Genomic DNA, 19,323 nt, shown 5'->3' on the forward strand with positions numbered 1-19,323 from the left:
AACCTTGAAGCCTTTTATGACTTCATCAACTAAGGCTCCTGAAATCATCATGCATTTTCAGAGTAGAGGAGAGTGGAGAGAAGGAGGCTGTCACTCCTCTGCTGAATAGCAGAGTGCCTTACATGCATGTAGGAGGTACTCGGTAAATGCTTGCTGAATGAATAAACAATTCAGTGAATGAAGGAATGAGTGAATGAATGTATAAATAGATGACATTAAATTAAGGGGGAAGGATTTTGCCTATACATTCCATGTATAAAGACTACCATACAGATTCTTCAGGGATGAAAACAATACACGGGCTTAGCTTGTGATGTATTGTTCAGGTTCTTATCATTGTTCTTATGTTAATCATAGAACTAAACTTTTTTTTCCCAAAGGGCAAAACGGATGATGAAGAGGGCATTAATTATGAGAGAAAAGGTTCCATTTATAAAGATCTTGTCACATTTTTAAGAGAAAAATCACCACAATTTTTAGAAAATATGTCTAAACAGGTAAGTTTTATGGTTTCTTTTGAGCTTTCATAGCATTATGTTACTAAACTATAACTTTCTATGGTACAAGAAAAACAGTAATTTTGCCTGTTTTTGGATACTTTTTATTATTAGTGTTTTTTTAACAACATAATATAAAAAATATTATAAATGTACCATTGTTCAGGGTTCAGTGGCATTAATTACATTTACAATGTTGTACAAATATCGCTATTGTCAATTTCTAAGTCTTTTTCATATCCCCAACTTAAACTTCACCCATTAAGCAATAATTCACCATTTCTTCACCCCCGACTTCCTGGTTAACTCTGATCTTCTGTCTATTTCTATGAGGCTTCTAATTTTAGACATTTCACATCACTGGAATGGTACAATATTTGTCCTTTTGTGTCTGGCTTCTTTCACTTAGCATAGTGTTTCCAAGCCTCATCCATGTTATAGCATGTGTGAGAATTTCATTCTTTTTATACTTGAATACTATTTTGTTTATGCATGGACCACATTTGGTTTATGCATTCATCCACTGATGGACACTTGGGTTGTTTCTACCTTTTGGCTATTGTGAATAATGCCGCTATGAATATTGGGGTACAGGTATCTGTTGAGTTCTTATTTTCAATTCTTTTGGGTCTCTTCCTGAAAGTGGGTCACATGGTAATTCTGTATTTAACTTTTGGAGGAACTGCCAACCTGTTTTCGACAGAGGCCACACCATTTTCATTCCCACCAGCAATATCCAAAGATTCCACTTTCTTCACATCCTTGTTAACACTTCTTATTTTCTAGATTGTTGTTTAATTACAAACATCATAGCCAGTGTGAAGAGGTATCCCGCTGTGGCTTTGATTTGCATTTTCCTAACAATTAGTGATGTTGACCATATTTTCATGTGTTTGTTGGTTATCTGTTTATCTTCTTTGAAGAAATGTCTATTTGAGTCCTTAGCCTATATTTTAAATTGATTCTTTTTGTTGAGTTTTCATTTTTATATATACTGGATATTAACCCCTTATCAGATAGAAGGTTTACAAATGTTTTATCTTATTCTGTGGATTGCCTTTGAACTTTCTTGATAGTGTTCTTTGACACACAAATATTTTTAATTTTGATGAAGCCTAATTTACCTATTTTTTTCTTATGTTGCCTGTGCTTTTATTATCGTATTTAAGAAATCATTGCCAAATCCAAGGTCATGAAAATTTGCCTCTATGTTTTTCTCTAAGGATTGTATAGTTCTCTAAGGATTGTAGTAGCTCTTAAATTTAGGCGTTTGATCTCTTTTGAGTTGATTTTTGTCTATGGTGTAAGATAAGGCTCCAATTTCATTATTTTGCCTGTGGATAATCAGTTTTCCCAGCACCATTTTTTGAAGAGATTGTTCTTTCTCCATTGGATGGTCTTGGCTTCCTTGTTGAAGATCAATTGATCATAGATGGAAGAGTTTGCTTGGGGACTTTTAATTCTATTCCATTGGTCTATATGTCACTCTTTATATCAGTATCACACTGTTTTGATTACTATAGTTATATTAGTTTTGACATCGGGAAGTGTGAATCCTCAAACTTTGTTCTTGTTTTTTAATACTGTTTTGGCTATTCGATGTTCCTTGACACTCTATATATGAATTTTAGGCTTGGTTTTACATTTCTGCAAAAAATACCGTTGAGATTTTGATAGAGAATTTATTGAATTTATGAATTGCTTTACATAGTATTGCCATCTTAACCATGTGCAGTCCTGTTTATGAACAGGAGATATATTTCCATTTATTTGTGTATTTAATGGCTTTCAGCAATGTTTAGTAGTTTTCAGTGTACAGGTTTTTCTCCTTTGTTACATTTACTCATTAATATTTTATTATTTTTGATGTTACTGTAAATGAAATTGTTTTCTAAATTTCATTTTTGATGAAATGAACAGGAGATATCTTTATGAACAGGAGATATATTTCCATTTATTTGTATATTTGATGGCTTTCAGCAATGTTTAGTAGTTTTCAGTGTACAGGTTGATAAGCTATATTTCCATTTATTTGTGTATTTAATGGCTTTCAGCAATATTTAGTAGTTTTCAGTGTACAGGTTTTTCTCCTTTGTTACATTTACTCATTAATATTTTATTATTTTTGATGTTACTGTAAATGAAATTGTTTTCTAAATTTCATTTTTGATCATTCATTGGTGGTGTATAGAAATACAACTTTTTGAGTGTTCAAATCAGATCTCATTTCTGAGTCTTAAAGTTAAGATTGGATTTCACAACTTCACTGAATTCATTTAACTCTGTGTGTGTGTGTATGTGTGTGTGTGTGTGTGTGTGTGTGTGTGTAGTTAGGTTTTTCTGCATACAAGATCATGCCGTCTGCATACAGAGATAGTTTTACTTCTTCCTTTCCAATTTAGATGCTTTTACAATTTATTTTTCTTGACTAATTACTGAGGCTAGGACTTCCTAGACTATGTTGAATAAGAGTGGTGAAAGCTGGCATACTTTTCTGATTTCTGATCTTTTTTTTTTGAGATGGAGTCTCATTCTGTCACACAGGCTGGAGTGCAGTGGCGTGATCTTGGGTCACTGCAACCTTCACCTCTCCTCGCAGGTTCAAGTGAGCGCTGACAGAGTTTTGAAATCTACCAATTATGGATTTATCTACTTTTCCTTTTAGCGCTATGTTTCCTTCATATATTATGAAGCTCTGTTGTTTGGTGAATATACATTTACAATTGTGTGCTAATTGATTCCTTATTAGTATGTGTGCCCCTCTTTGTCTCTGTCAATATTATTTGCTTTGAAGTCTATATTGTCTGATTTTAATATGGCCATTCCTGCTTTCTTTTGATTGTTGTTTGCATGAACTATTCTTCTCCAGCCTTTTACTTCTGATGTATTTGTATCTTTATATATAAAATAGTTTCTTTAGGCCATAAATAGTTAGGTTTCCTTTTTCATCCAGTTTGATGATTCCCCATTTAATTGATGTGTGTAAACCATTTTCACTTGCTGTAACTACTAATAAGTTAAATTTAAATTTACTATCTTGCTACTTGTTTTCTATTTGTTTCATCTGCTCTTTGTGGTGTTTTCCTTTCTCTGCCCCTTCTGAATTGAGCTTTTAAAAATGATTCCATTTTATTTATGCTATTAGTTTACTAGCTATATTTCTTATTAAAAGTTTCTTAGCTGCCCTCCAGCTTAAAATATATATCTCAAATTTATCATGTCTCCTTTAAGTAAGATTGTAAAATTCACAAATAGTTTAAGAAACTTACGACAATATACCTTGAATGTCCTTCCCTATTCTTTGTGATATTATTGTCACACATTTTATTTCTACGTGTCATAAAGCCCTCAAAACTTTGTTACTATTTTTGCTTTAGATAATTATATTTTAGAATGATTAAAAATAATACACAAAGTTTTGTATATTTTTACCATTTCTGTAGCTTTTAATTTTTTTGCATAGATCCATGTTTCTGTCTGACATGATATTAATTCTGATAAATAATTTTATTTAACATTTCTAGCACAGGTCTCCTGGCAGTGAATTCTCTGTTTTTGTTCATCTGTGAAGGTTTTTATTTTACCTTTATTTTTGAAAGATTTTTGTTTTACTCTTAGTATAGAATTTTGGTTTGATGTGGGTTTTTTTTGTTTTTTCCTTTTTAGTTCTTTAAAGATATGACTCTCTATTTTTCTGGTTTGCAGTGTTTCTGATGAGAGATCTCTTAAAATTCTTATGTTCATTCCTCTGTGTTTAATATGTCTGTCATACTTGTCTGCCTTCAAGATGTTCCCTTTATCTTTAGTGGAAGCAATTTAAATATGATGAGTTTCAGTCAATAAAGGGTTTTAGTTTAACTTTTTTGGTGGTGGTGAGGTACGAGCAGGTACAGCCCTGCTGTTTCATCTGTGTGTGCTGCAGCAGAGGTGTGAGTTTAGAAATGTCACGTTACTGTCTACCTAACTCCAAAAGAGGCCTCAGTCTTGACATTGCCCTTATTTAGCTGTTACTAAGCACCACAAGTTAGATGCATCTGGGACTTCCTTTCCTGCATTTACCACCAGCATTAATCTTCAGAGAACCCTAGATAATTCAGATATCATTAAAAATTATTCTCATTTTATAAATAAAGGGGATTAGCTTCAATGAAGAACAGCAAAAGGAAAAGGATCCACTTGGCGAAGCCCCCAAGAAGGAAGAAGCAGCTGCCCTCCACAAAGACATTTCTGGTTCAGACAAGAGGTCACTGGAGAAGAACCAAATTAATTTTGGGAGGAATCAAATGACCAAGAGATTAGAACCAAGCTTAAACAGGAAGACCACTGTTAATTACAAACAGTATGTAGACAATTTCATTTGTTTTCAGATGCATCTTTAGTAACCATATTCACCTAATTTTTCACTTAACTTTGTTTTGTTTTGTTTTATATATGTATGTATGTATGTATGTATGCATTTTGAGAGGGAGTCTTGCTCTGTCGCCCAGGCTGGAGTGCAGTGGCACAAACTCAGCTCACTGCAACCTCCGCCTCCCAGGTTCAAGTGATTTTCCTGCCTTGGCCTCCTGAGTAGCTGGAATTACAGGCACATGCCACCATGCTTGGCTAACTTTTTATTTATTTTTTTTATTTTTAGTAGAGACAGGGTTACACTATGCTGGCCAGACTGGTCTCAAACTCCTAACCTCAAGTGATCTGCCTGCCTTGACTTCCCAAAGTGCTGGGATTACAGGCGTGAGCCACTGCGTCTGGCCAGAACTTTTTTAATAATAGAAAAATACTGGGTAGATATTTACATGTCCCTCTAAGGCACAGGTTGATTCTTTTCTGCTCCTCTTTGTATTCTAAGCAGAAAGATTTGGTAGAGTTTGTATGTGGAGCACCATGGAGGGAAGGGAAGAACACAATTCACTTTCATATAGTTGGTGAGTCAGGACAAATAATACACAGAAAAGATGATACGAACATGGAGAAGTCACAGGGGAAATGTAAAAACCATGGCAGAGACCCGATTAAGTAAGCACTGGGAAAATGTGGAATGAGGAAAATTATATGGAGTTAATCAGGGAAACTGTCATAGAGATAATGTCTTCTCTTTTAACAGAATTTTAATACTATAAAAAGGCTAGAGTCTAAAAAATATGAATGGGTCTGTGTAAAGTAGACACTGGCTTGATGAATGTATGAAATATACTAAACAAGTACCATTTAGGACCCTCTATAAATAGGTGTCAAAGCAAAAATTGAGGGCCAATGCTACTTAAATGCTGGGGCAGTCCAAACCACCTAGAGCACTATTTATTTATATATGTATGCATTTATTTGTTTTTGAGACAGAGTCTCACCGTCACCCAGGCTGGAGTGCAGTGGCACAAACTCGGCTCACTGCAACCTCCCCGTCCCAGGTTCAAGCGATTCTCCTGTCTCAGCCTCCCGAGTAGCTTGGATTTACAGGTGTGTGCCACCACGCCTGGCTAATTTTTGTATTTTTAGTAGAGATGGGGTTTTGTCATGTTAGCCAGGTTAGTCTCTAACTCCTGAGCTCAAGTAATCCACCCACCTTGCCCTCCCGAAGTGCTGGGATTACAGGTGTGAGCCACTGCACCCAGCCCACTTTAAAAATTTTAACAAACAGTTTACAAGTCATGGCCTGTAAGTGATGTTCCATGTTGTCCCATTTTTGGATTAAGAACTGGCTCCTGGTTGATCACACAGGGACCTTCTCTTGCAGGGATTCTGAGAACCACAGGGCGATTGTGTTTTGGAAGAAAACCCAGAGCACTGTTTGAAGAAAGGAGTCCTGTGGAGAGGGGAGACACTCTGGCTCCTCTGATTGATTCTCATCAGTTTTGGGGCGGGGCGTTTGACTTTTGTGGCTCTGTTTGGAAGAGTCAATGTGCAAATGAAAAATGTTATGGGCAACTCTGTTAACTGAGAAGCGAGTTTTAAACTACTGCTTTTTCCATATGCTTACTCTTTCAACTATGAGATTCCTTAGCAGGTGTTTGAGGGAGAACACAGAATGTGCCAAGGACTATGCAAAGCCTGCGAATACCCGGAAAACCAGGTGCAGGCCCTGTTGCAATGTTGGATGGGGAAGATAAGAGAACAGACAACTAGACTTGAGGGCGATACATACCTAGAATAGAAGGCATCGGATGAAGGTTTCACACCAACAGTGGTAGCCTATGAAGACCTGTTCCTAGGTGCTGGACAGAATGTTTCTTCAATATGTAAAACATAGGGCCGCGCTGAAAGAGTGAAAGAGCCAGCTCCGAGTATCAGAATGAGGCTGGAACTCTTCAGGAACACACATCATTTGAGTGCATGGAAATAATGGACTATATATCTACATTGCCATCTTTTATTTTTTATTCATTATAAAGCAATAAAGTTAATATATTTATATATATGTATATTTTAGGAGCAAAGGCTCAGTGAAAGAAATCCAAGAGGACAAACACACAGGAAAACTTGAAAAAACAAAACCATCTGTTTCACTCGCAAGAGCACAATTACTTCGGTATGTTTCTGGTCAACATGACAAATTCCCTAAAGCCACCTCACACAGTGGGCTGGGCATGCAAATTAATGGCATTCTTACTATCAGGGTCCCAGGATATTTACATTGACAGTTACTAGGAGTGTTAGTAAAAATGACAACACTGGATTTGTTTAAATACTTTTACAAGATATTCTTCTTATGCAGATTTACCCGAAATACAGTGATTTACTAGTATTAGTTGACTCTGGGAAAAGAAATGTATTTAATGCGAAGAGCAGTGAACTAAGTTTTAGGAACACTGGGCTCCTGCTGATGATGTCTTGCCTCTGAACAGTCATGTCCTGGCAAAGTTATGTTATCTGTCTGAGCGACCCTTTGCTAATCACAAATGACTGCTGATTTTGAAGTGGTCTACGTTATTGCTAATGAAAACAATTAAATATGAGGGCAACTAGTAAACTTCGTACTTGATTTTCAGTTTGACAAAAGAAGTGACATGTCTGGAAGATAAGGATCAGCCACTTTGATGAGTTTCAGAGTGGCAGATGTTAGTGCTTTTGTTACAATCTCATAGAAGTCATTGAGACTGTGTCCATTGTTTTTTTTTCAGTGTTTTTCTCTCTAAGTTGTTCAGATTGAGTAAATTCTGTTGTTCTATCTTCAAGTTCATTTATTTTTTCTTCTGCCCTACTCTTCAACTAATTCCATTCCGTGAGTTTTTAATTTCACTTTTTATAATTTTCAGTTCTAATAATTCCATTTGTTTTTTCTTTTCTATCTTCTATTTCTTTGCTGAGACTTTCTATTTTTTTCATTTGTTTCAAGCATGTTTATATTGCTTATTGAAATATTTTTATGGTGGTGGCTGTCATTTTTGTCAGATAATTCATACATCTTCATCTCCTTGATATTGGCATTTTTTAATTGTCTGTTCTCATTCAAGATGATGTCTTCCCCATTCTTGGTATGACAAATAATTTTCAGTTGAAATGTGGACATTTTGGTTATTATGAGACTCTGGATCTTATTTAAATCTTTTAGTTATTTATTTGTTTGAGACAGAGTCTCGGTCTGTCACCCAGGATGGAGTACAGTGGTACAATCTTGGCTCACGGCAACCTTCGCCTCCTGGGTTCAAGTAATTCTCCTGCCTCAGCCTCCTGAGTAGCTGGGATTACAGGCACGTGCTACCACACCTGGCTAATTTTTGTATTTTTAGTAGATATAGGGTTTTGCCGTGCCAGCCAGGCTGGTCTTGAACACATGACCTCATGTGATCCGCCCGCCTCAGCCTTCCAACGTGCTGAGATTACAGATGTGAATCACTGCAACTGACCTAAATCTTATATTTTAGAAAACCTTCTCTCCCACTATATTTGCAGGTTGAGGTGTGTGCTGCTTCCCTAGGCTAGTGAGGAATAGAAATAGCAGGTTTTCCCATAGGCCTTCATTGACACCTAAGGGGACAGGCAAGGGGGTCCTCATTGTTTCTGGAGGGTAGTGGGAGTTCATGCTCCACGTATGACTCTGCTGATAACCAGCCTGACAGCGTGACAGGGGAGTCCTCGGTTACTTTGTCAGTGGGCTCTACTGACATCACAGTTTGGGGAAGTGGCTTCATTTTTGCTGAGAGGCAGTGAGCGTCTGACTCTCTGTCAGGCCTTCTCTGATGCCACCCCAGCAAGTGGGTTGCAGTGCTTTCTTAAAGTCTGATAAAGATAGACCCCGAGGCTCTTCACTTAGCCTTTGCTGTAAGAGGTAGAGTTGGGTCACGTTGTTTTCTGCAGTGTTGACTGAAATAGATCATTTGTTATCTAAACATTTTCTGTCTTATCAGGCTTTCCTTTTCCAGTCCTTTGAATTAAACAGAGAGTGACTTTGTTAGGTCCTGTTTTTTGTCTGCACCCACTGGAGTTTCTGCTTTGCTGGCTTTTCCAGTGCCCAGTCTAGGATGAATGAGACAAAAATAAAACCCAGGGAATGCACCGCTGTGTTGATCCACAGGTCTTTAGATACCTAGGTAGTCCTCTTCTTTTTCCCTCTATCTTTCAGATTCACCTTATGTTTGTTTTATATACAGTATCTGAATTTTTAGCTGTACTTGGTGGGAGAAATAAAGAAAAGTACATCTACTTCCTCTTTCCTGAAATAGATACTGGGCCAAAGTATTTCAATTTTTAGCGAGTTAGAGAACTTGAAGGTAGTAGGTTAAGGTAAAGTTGTAATGTATCCAAACAACAACTATTATTCAATGATAAAAATGAAAAGTTCTCTGTGTCTAATCTTGCCTAAGTAGATAGAATGCTGTGGTAGAGAAGTGTTTCTTACAGTGGAATTTATAGATCAATTCAACATTGGGGTTTGCTTCTTTTTACCTCCTGAATATGCAGTTGCTATGGGATAGGATAGGAAGGAATCATGTCAAATAGGAAAAGCATTTTAAAGTTAGCTATCAAAGGATTCATCGACTGGAAAAAAAAAAAGACAGCTTTTCTTTGGGGTGCTGCTTTTTAAAATGGGATTGTGGAGTGATTGGGTAGACATATTTCATTCTGCCCTCAACTCCAGGAGCTTGTTAGGCTAAGAGAAAGTAAATTTAGGCTTTCCCCCAAAGAATTTAGACTTATTCTAGTATATGCTTCAATCTGGAATCTTTGAGTTAAGTTTAAGCCACTTCTTGAATAGACCTGATCTACTGGAAACTTCACTCAGGAGGCTCGCTAAATGGGAACAGATGCTTCAGTTCAGACTTTCCCTCTACCATGGTCCAGAGAGCACAATCATAGTATTTTACACACAAATTGGCTTTTGGAAGTGCAAAAATTGGGGCTCTCTGTGCCAAAAAAACCTATAAGAAATAAAGAGAATCATGGAATCTTGCAAATTAATACAATTTAAAAATTGCCCATCCTCTTCCTAGGCTCCAAAATGGAATAGAGTAGAAAAGACTTTTACGGACGAGAACCCACTGGGAGTTGGAGAGAGGAGAGGAGGGAGAGAAACAAAAAAAATGAGAATGAATTAGATATGAGCATGAGGCTTGAATGGACTATTCCTTGCCCATGAGCTTAATGTTGAGTTAGAAGCTTCTAGAGCAATGAGGAATAAAGTATACTTTCTCTTAAGACTTTTTATAATTAGAGTACAATGATCATGATTCCACTAATTCTATTTTTGTAAATCAAAGTTAAACTTCTGCAGATGGCCCATTTTCAGCCCTCGTTGATTTCACTCCAGGTTTGCACTGTGTAGGGTGTCAGTAACCCTTTTATGGATTACCTGGGACCCAGGTACGTTTCTGAAAGATTAATGGGAGCCCAGAATGAATACATGACTCCAGGGAGTGGCTGGTAGGGTCCATGGGTTCCTTTTACCCATGGACACCACTCTAAATGCAAACCCGATTGAGTCCTGTCTCCCCCTGGACTCTCACCCCTGTCCTGCTCTACAATATCCCATCTGAATCATTCTTCCACTTTGCTCTTTCTTCTACATTTTTGACTTGGGCCTCCTCATAATAGAAGGAAATGAATTTCCTTATGTCCTCACCCTATGCACTAAAGCCTCCACTCTCTCCTTTCTTGCGTTTATTGAAACTTTTCCATGACAGCAGCGATTCTCCTTCAGGTCTTCTTTTCCCAAGGTCCTGTATAACCACAGAGACAGAAATCTCCTCTTTATTGCTTCAAACTACCTTACTCTTCAGGTTAGACCTCCTTTCCCATGAGGCTGATGTAACCCTCTGTCTTTGCTGTTTTCCATGGATCCATGATCACTGACGATGTTAACATTGACTTGCTATCACTTTCATCCTACACCCAATCATCATCTTGAAAAACCTGAACCCCAAGAGGAGGACCAGTACCAAATCTTGGCCTTTGCACTCCCTGGTTTCAGTCTCACTGACTGTTGCCTCCTCTCCATCAACCTGCCTCTATTGCCACTTCCTGGAATTATCACCAGAAATACCTTCCTTTCATCATCTTAACCTAGACTGGATTCATTTGTTCATTCATTTATTCACACATGCTTTAATCTATTGATTCTTCTAGCAAATATTTATTGAATGCCTTTCTCGTGCTAGGTGAGACAGTATAAAAGACAGAAATGGTCCTTGCCTTTATGGAACTTACTAATACAATACAAGAAAACACAGAAATAAAAATTTTCTGATAGTTACCCAAATGGACAAGGTGCTAAGCTGCAAAATAATGGAAACTTAGATAATTACTCATAGACTACAGATTTGATTCTGTCATTGCTGAAGATCAAGGTGAAGGCAAAAACCTAACAAGTTACTTAATTGATAGGGTCCCTAAGATTAAAACAGATCAGATCTTCAAAAGCAAAACCACGGCTTTTCCTTGGAATTTGAGAAAGATACTGAAAGACAGCATTCTTCAGCAGCATTCCCTTGATACCTGGTAGCCAACAGGCACTCCATGCACATTTGTCAAATGAATATGCATGACAATAAAGAACTATCTAACATCTATTTCATGCTCTCTCTATGCCAGGCACTGTTATAAGGTCTTTACATACTATTGCTGTTATCATCCCCAGTTTTCAGGTGAGGAAACTGAGGCACATTTAAGTTAAATGACTACACCAACTCCCGTAGGAACCAAGATGAACAGTTCCAACTATTTGTTTTAACACAGCCACTTTACTAACCATGGAGTTTTGTTCATGGTTATTATTATTATTATTATTATTGAGACAGAGTCTTGCTCTGTCACCCAGGCTGCAGTGCGGTGGCACAGTCTTGCCTCACTGCAACCTCTGCCTCCCAGGTTCAAATGATTCTCCTCAGACTCCTGAGTAACTGGGACAAGAGGTGTGCGCCACCACACTCAGCTAATTTTTGTATTTTTAGTAGAGACAGGGTTTCACCATGTTGGGCGTGCTGGTCTCAAACTCCCGACTTCAAGCAGTCCACTCATTGGCCTCCCAAAGTGCTAAGATTACAGGTGTGAGTCACAACGCCTGGCCCAAATTATTTTTTAACTCATTGTCTCTATAATGAGAGTAATAACAACCTCATAGATTGTTGAAAGAATTAAAAGGAGACATTTTACCCACAGTCTGTTGTCCCGAATTCTTGTGACCAAATTCATGGGATTCTGAAAAACTCACTTTAAAAAAGGGTAATGAAATTCATATAATGTATATTATATAATAACCTCTATTGAACTGTGAGCCAATACCCTACAATCAAAAACATGAGTATTCACAATGAATGAGAGCAATAAAGGCCATAAATAGTCTAGTATCAATTCATATAAGGCCTCAGCAACAAGTTAAGTCCAGTGGGGGGAAAAATCAGTTGTCAGAGCTTTTTGGATTTCAGAATTAGAGGAAAAGTATTGTGGACTTGTGTGTTCTGTAGTGGTCACTGACCTTGTGACTTTGATATTTAAGGACACCTTAATATGTGATTGGCAAGAATCATATTTTAAGTAATTTTAGGTCCTTCAAAATGAATGATTTTTTTTTCTTTCCTCTTAATTTCTCTGAGGTCTCCTTGCCTGTAGAATGGGGATAATAGAACCTGCCTTGCGAGGTGGTTGTGAGGTTTAGAAATAATGAATGCCTGGGACAAAATCGACATTTAGAACTGGTGGCTGCTGTTGGTATTATTTGATATTAAAATTAGCTAGAAGATTTAAAAGTTTGCTTCTGCCCTGTGAGATCAGGAACATGTGGGAAACAATATCAGGATAAACATCCTGGGATGTGAGTGATGGATGAGTAGTTCCTGAAGCATCATTGTGGGTTTGGTGACCCAATGGTGATAACCTCGCATCCAGCAGTGGGAGGTGGAGACAGGCTGGTGTGTTGAGTGTGCATGAGAGACCTCTGCAGGGACATAGGGTATATATTGGATTACAGAAGGCTCTTATAATACTGTTGTCCCTGCATCAAACCATAGAATGTAATGTTCTTCTGTGGAACTCAACACTTTGCATGCTAATGCCTCTCAGAGTCGGTGGTTAACTCTTCGGTCCTGAACCTGATTATGTTCACGTCATTGCTGTTCTTTGGCACCTTGCACTTTCCAAGTACTTCAGTGTAGGCATTCTGGAAAGATGTGCTGAATATTGACTCTCTTTGGTAACAGAGACTCTTTCACTTGAGGGCCTTGCAGCACTGTCCAGTTGAACTTTCTGGAATAATAGAAATACTCAGTATCTGAACTGTCCAGTGTGGTAACCATGAGGCACATGGGGCCATGAGCACTTGAAATGTGGCTAGTGTGCTTGGAGAACTGAATTTTTAAATTTTCTTTAATTTTACTTAAATAAGTTGAAATACCTGTAAATATAGATGACCACATGTAATGAGTGGCGGTCTTACTGAAAAGCACAGCCTTAGGACATTTACTGAATTCTTTTTTTTATTTCTCACTGTTTTCTTTATTATGATTATTGCACCCAGAGCAATTGCACCTGCGATAGAGACAGGTTTATTCATCTCATGCATTTCCTTTTTATTTTACATTTTTTGAGACAAAGTCTTGCTCTGTCTCCCACACTGGAGTGCAGTGGTGTGATAATGTAATAATGGTTTACTGCAGCTCAAACTCCTGGGCTCAAGTGATCTTCCTGCCTCAGCCTCCTGAGTAGCTGGGATTACAGGCATGCACCACTATGTCTGGCTAATTAAAAAATATATATATATTTTGTAAAGGCAGAGTCTTGCTAGGTTGTCCAGGCTGGTGTTAAACTCTTGGCCTCAAGTGATCCTCCTACCTCACCCTCCCAAAGCACTGGGATTATAGGCATGAACCACTGCACCTGGCCTCATGTAGATCTTAATAGAGATCTACTAGAACTCAGAAGGTGTTGGTATCTGATCCATTGCTTGTGTCCATGTTGCCACAATATTATTATAACCGTCTCCACACTATAGCTTACATATATATATGTTGTTATTGTTCTAGAAAGAGTGCTGAAAAGATTGAGGAAGTCATTAGTGACAGCTCCTCAGAAAGTGAGGAAGATGAAGAACCACCTGACCATCGTCAGGAAGCAAATGCGGATTTGCCCTCAGAATATTGGCAAATTCAGAAGCTGGTGAAATATTTAAAGGTCAGAAAGGTCTATGTTTTTAATATTTGTAATGTTCTATGTTTGTAATGTTCATTTAAAATACTTTCCCAAAAATATATATGCTGCGTCCAAGTTTATTTTATGTTTCTTTCAAATAAGAGTAGCAAACATTCCTGTTGTTCTATCTAAGTGTGTGCAGGGGAAGGTCTTATTACCCTGAGGATGCAAGATTCATCCTCATGGAGCAACCAGGCTGCCTGGTACCAACCCTCTCTCCTGGCTGGAGAGTGGGCCTGGTAAACAGCTGAAATTGTGACTTGCTGCCATTTTATGATTTGTAGTATGGTGTGGAAGAAATAACATGGATTTTTAAAGCTGAATTTTGGTTAAACTCTAAGCTGTTTCATTTACTAGCAATGTAGCTGTTGAAACATTACAGTTTGATCCCTGATTTTTTTCAACCCATGGAATAAAATTAATATACCTGTACTACAGGATTATTATAAAGTTTTAAAAACACACTTGAAACATATAGCATGGTTTCTGAAACATTGTGGGTGCTTACAGTGTGGATTGGTCCGTTTTCATTTCTCTCTTAAGTCAGATAGCGTATATGAGAATATTTTACATAATAATTGGCCCACATAATGCATTTAAGTACTTGAATTTGTGGGAGGGCAAGGGAAATGGCTCACCAAAACCCAGATTAATATTTATTTCTGATGTCAGATAGCAGGTATTGATGATATTTAGGCCTTGTGTAAAGCCAATGTCCAGAAGTATTTGTGAAAAAACATTTGACTTAATTCATGTTTTCTTTCTGGTTTTCCATGTCTTTGGTCAAATCAACCAAGGGCATTTGCCAGTGGCTTTTCTTGACTTAATCACTGCGAAATGTAAACATTTATCAAAATACTACATTGTATCCCATAAATATATACAATTATTCTTGGTCAATTAAAAATAAATAATATTTTGGCCAGGTGTGGTGACTCACACCTGTAATACCAGCACTTGGGGAGGCCAAGGCGGGTGGATCATCTGGGGTCAGGAGTTCAAGACCAGCCTGGCCAACATGGTGAAATCTCGTCTCCATGAAAAATACCAAAAACGTTTACCCAGGAATGGTGGTGGGTGCCTGTAATCCCAGCTATGGGAGGCTGAGGCAGGATAATCGCTTGAACCCTGGAGGCAGAGGTTGAGCCAAGATCATGCCATTGCACTCCAGCCTGGGGGGGACAAGAGCAAAAGTCTGTCTCAAGATAAATAAATAAATAAATAAATATTTTCATATCTCAAAAAGGGTATGAGCTTATCTGAAGCCCTAATGCTCAACTTGGAGGTTCTTTTGGCAGACTCTTAATGATTTGACCAACATCAATGCAAAATGAAATTTTTTTTTTAGTTTGGACTGTTTGTCATGAAATTCCTAGACTATTGGAGAGGACAGTTAATATTTTGTGAGTTTTAAAATTTCATTTTTAAGCATGATGTTTTATAAATATTAAATATTTTTATGGCATCTGTCAATTTTTAAAATGGTTTTTATTTGGCATTTAGTTTGTGTTAATGTTTTCCTCATTTAGTGTTTTGTATTATGAAATTTCTATATCAAGTGCACATTGTTTTTACATGTTGGTGCAGTATATAATTATGTCACATATTCTGGCTCATAATAATAATAAATCATGCATTTATTACATAAGATTTTTTTTTTACAGAAAACCTCTGAAATTTTTAGCATAACTACCACAAAAACATGATTCACTGTTTATTATGATAGAAATGATTCACTCTTATTACAGGCATTCATTATTATTTAAAGACATGTAAATGAAATGTTAGGAAAAATACAGAATAATATAACTTTGGGAACTCATGAAAATTCCTAGGAATTTTGATTGCATATTCCTGGATCTTGAAGATTAATCTGTTGGGAATTTGGAAACATTAGCATGGAGCACAGGCCAGATTCAGGCCACATGCTCCTGTGCTCCCCTTTGCCAGGAGTACTTGTGCACAAACCACATTGTTCAACACAGCAGCCCAGTCTGGCATGCACGGTGACTATGTGCAGACTTAGGGCATTTAGGACACCCTTGCAACAGTGCCTCTGCATCTGTGCCGAACCACAGAGCCTCCTGTGATCGTCTCTCCTGGACTCTTAAAAAGCATGTCATCTAGGGAGGGAGAAACTGGCAGTGGAGAACTTTGCCAACACTACTCCCTCTCTTTGAGGTGGGCAGCTCTACACAGGCCCACTGGGACTTAGACATGGACCTTCCTTCCTTCCCCCTTCCCTCTCCTCCCCTCCCCTCCCCTTCCCTTCCCTTCCCTTTTCTTTCCTTTCCTTTCTTTCCTTCTTTCTCCTTTACTTTCTTCCTTCTCTTTTTTTACCCTCCCCTTCCCTCCCTCTTCTCCCCTCCCCCTTTCCCTCCCCTCTTCTCCCCTCCCCTCTCCTCTTTCTTTTTCCCTTTCCCAGGCTGATCTTGAACTCCTGGCCTTAAGCAATCTTCCCACCTTGGCTTCCCAATGTGTTGGGATTACAGGCATAAGTCTCTATGCCTGTCCAAGGCATAGCCTTTCAGAAGATGAATTAAGAGAGTCCTGAGTTTTTCCCAAGAGTCCTGGTCCATTATCTTTATTTTATTAGCAAAATGAAACATAGTCAAAATGGCAGAAACAAAAAATGGGCCAGGAAGCAGAATACCAGAGTAATTAGAAGCATGATCTTTGACACTGGAAAGACCAGTTGAGTTGAAGTTCTGCTGCTTACTCAGTGGCCCTGGGTGAGTTGGCTAACCCCTCTAAGCTTCAGTTTCCTCACTGGTGAAGACGGAAAAATAAGTTCTCTCATGTTAGGATTATTAAGAATATTAAATGAAATATAACACATGTAAAGTGCTTAGCACAAAGTACTTAGTAACTGTTGGCAATTCTAATTATTTCTATTGCTTATTATTATTGTAGAAAATGTGTGGCATGGAGACTTAACTGACTTGTACAGGTGGCCTTCAATTTTTACTTTCAGTTCTCTTAGCAACCAATAAAAAGGAGGGAAATAAAGTGAGTTAATGCAGAAAGGGAAAGTCTCTCATCATCTTAAAATGAAAACAAACCAGTTGCCAGTGAGTATAACTGATCCTGGTGCTAACAGCAGAAAGAATTTTCTCCCTTAGGATTTAATGGGGCAGGCATGGAGTGAGAGAGTGAACAGCCTCAATAATATCCTCCCAGTGAACATGGCAAAGAGAGTATGTCATAATAGCCTAATTACTGGATAACTATCTTGAGTTTTTCAACTATTTAGAATAAGTCCATGTAGCATTAGGCAAAAAAGAGATGCACTATTTCTGTCCCAGTACAGCTAAAGAAAACATTTATTGATGAAGTGCTACTTAAATTTGCACAAGTTATTCATCAATAAATCATGTGCAAATGTGATACTCTTGGCCAGACAGTAAATTGCTTGGAATTCTTATAGTTCCCACAGGTAAATTTTCTTAACATAGCCAATAAAAGGAAAAGTGTATCTATAAATGATTTCAAGGTTTTTGACACAGATAAATATTTTATATGGAGACACAAAACAATATTAAAAGTCTATAAAATGCAAAATTGAATGTCTCTAGGTAATCTCAAAATAAATACACCTGACATTTTAATTTATGAAATTATGACTTAAATGTAGATTTAAGTTAGCAGAGAAATGTTCATGTTGATCTGACTTTCTATTTACCATTTTCCAAGTAGTGTAATGTCTGTGATTGTCGGGAAAAAAAAGATTTGATGAGCTCATTAATACCCAAACAGGTCAGTGAACCATAGCTTATTCGTCTGGAGCTATGAGCTCATATCTTGGCACATACATGGCATTTGTATTTAATTATTTGGTTTGACATATGTTAATTTCAATCTGCAAGTTTTATATATGTATATATTCTTTTCATCCAGAGTTTTTGAACACAATGTAATTTTTAAATTAATGAATGTATCATATTTTTACTCACCAACCTTCCAGCTTCTTTTGTCCCCACAGCTGATGACTCTGTATCCTAATTCTAAAGGAAGCAATGAACCCCCTTTTCAGCTACCTTACTGATAAGCACCTATGTTCTGCCTTCTGCCATTCTGATGGTTCAGGTTGTCTGTCTTAATACCTACTTCTTGAGTAGGGAGACCAGATTAAATTTATTGCTGTATCTTGCAGAGCATCTTGCTAATGGGTACAAGCTCGCCTCCCCACCTCTGCCCCTATGGTGCAAAGGGGAGAGGATGAGGTTCCTTAGTGGCAGGGCTTTGCTGTTCTTCACTCTCAGCTCCCTGAAAGCAGTTCTTCCTGCCTCTGAGCCTCCCTTTCCTTCTGCTGTTGACTTCTTTCCCACTTTTCTTGCATCCTTCTCTCTTCCTTTTCCTGCCTTTTTTCTTGTAAACATACCAGTTGATTGCTCTATTTGCTGACTTTATATGGATATTATATTCTTCCCTGGCCAGGATTGTTTAAAAATTTTGCAAGGAAAATGTCTTGCTTTTGATCACTTCCAGTGATTAAAGGAGATGGTTTGTTAATGTCTCTATGCTCCATACTAATTCTATGAGTCTCTCTAAAACTTGAGTGAAATCGTGCTCCTTTCTAAATAAGGTATGTGGAGATCCCCTTTGTAAAATAGGAGAAGGGATGTAGGTTATTTCCTTTGTTTGGAAATGTGGAAATAAGTATTAGTTACAAGTACTGTATGCTATAAATTCATACCAATGGGGATTCTTCAGTAGAGAGGGGTAAAATGTTGAAAGGTAATATTTAAGTAGATTTGCATTTTATACACATTGTAATGAAAAAGAATTTCTGGACCCAAGGTCAAAAACATGTTGAAATCCATTTCAATGTGGATTGAAGGTGGAGTGATTATGGTACTTAATACTATAGGATCAGTAAATCCAAGAACAAATTGAAAACACTAGAATAGTGCCGAGAACATGGTTGATTGGTCAGCTTTTTGGTAGTTTAGAGACATGTCAGAGGCTGGGTCTAGAATTTTGATTCATCTCCCTTGAAGATATTTCCTAGAGCTGTCAGTAGAGGATAAGATGCCCCCGTATTATCCAGGTACCAGCTGTAGCCTCCACAAGGGTTGTATTGGTAAGCACAGTTGGACATCTGCCCATACTGCGAGTTGCTTCATCCAGCCGGTCTTATTCCTGAGTACTTGCTGCAATGATGGAGCCCTCTAGTGCTCATTCCCAGGGCCTTTTCTCCATGGATACCTCC

General features: G+C 37.8%; 1 protein-coding gene across 2 annotated transcripts in view; it reads left to right on the forward strand.

Moving 5' to 3' along the window:
* The window catches only part of ODAD2 (outer dynein arm docking complex subunit 2), a 142,490-nt gene that overhangs the window by 17,449 nt on the left and 105,718 nt on the right, over positions 1 to 19,323 (forward strand). The window contains exons 7-10 of one of the 2 annotated variants that reach the window (XM_012474187.3): positions 381 to 497; positions 4,631 to 4,836; positions 6,922 to 7,020; positions 13,946 to 14,093. In XM_012474187.3, the coding sequence (XP_012329610.2) occupies positions 381 to 497; positions 4,631 to 4,836; positions 6,922 to 7,020; positions 13,946 to 14,093 (570 nt within the window). The remainder of the gene's footprint in view (positions 1 to 380; positions 498 to 4,630; positions 4,837 to 6,921; positions 7,021 to 13,945; positions 14,094 to 19,323) is intronic. The other variant, XM_021676441.2, reaches the window with a different exon arrangement.

This window comes from Aotus nancymaae, unplaced genomic scaffold (assembly GCF_030222135.1).
Source record: "Aotus nancymaae isolate 86718 unplaced genomic scaffold, 86718_ANA_hifiasm-v0.15.2.pri h1tg000077l, whole genome shotgun sequence".
NCBI lineage: Eukaryota > Metazoa > Chordata > Mammalia > Primates > Aotidae > Aotus > Aotus nancymaae.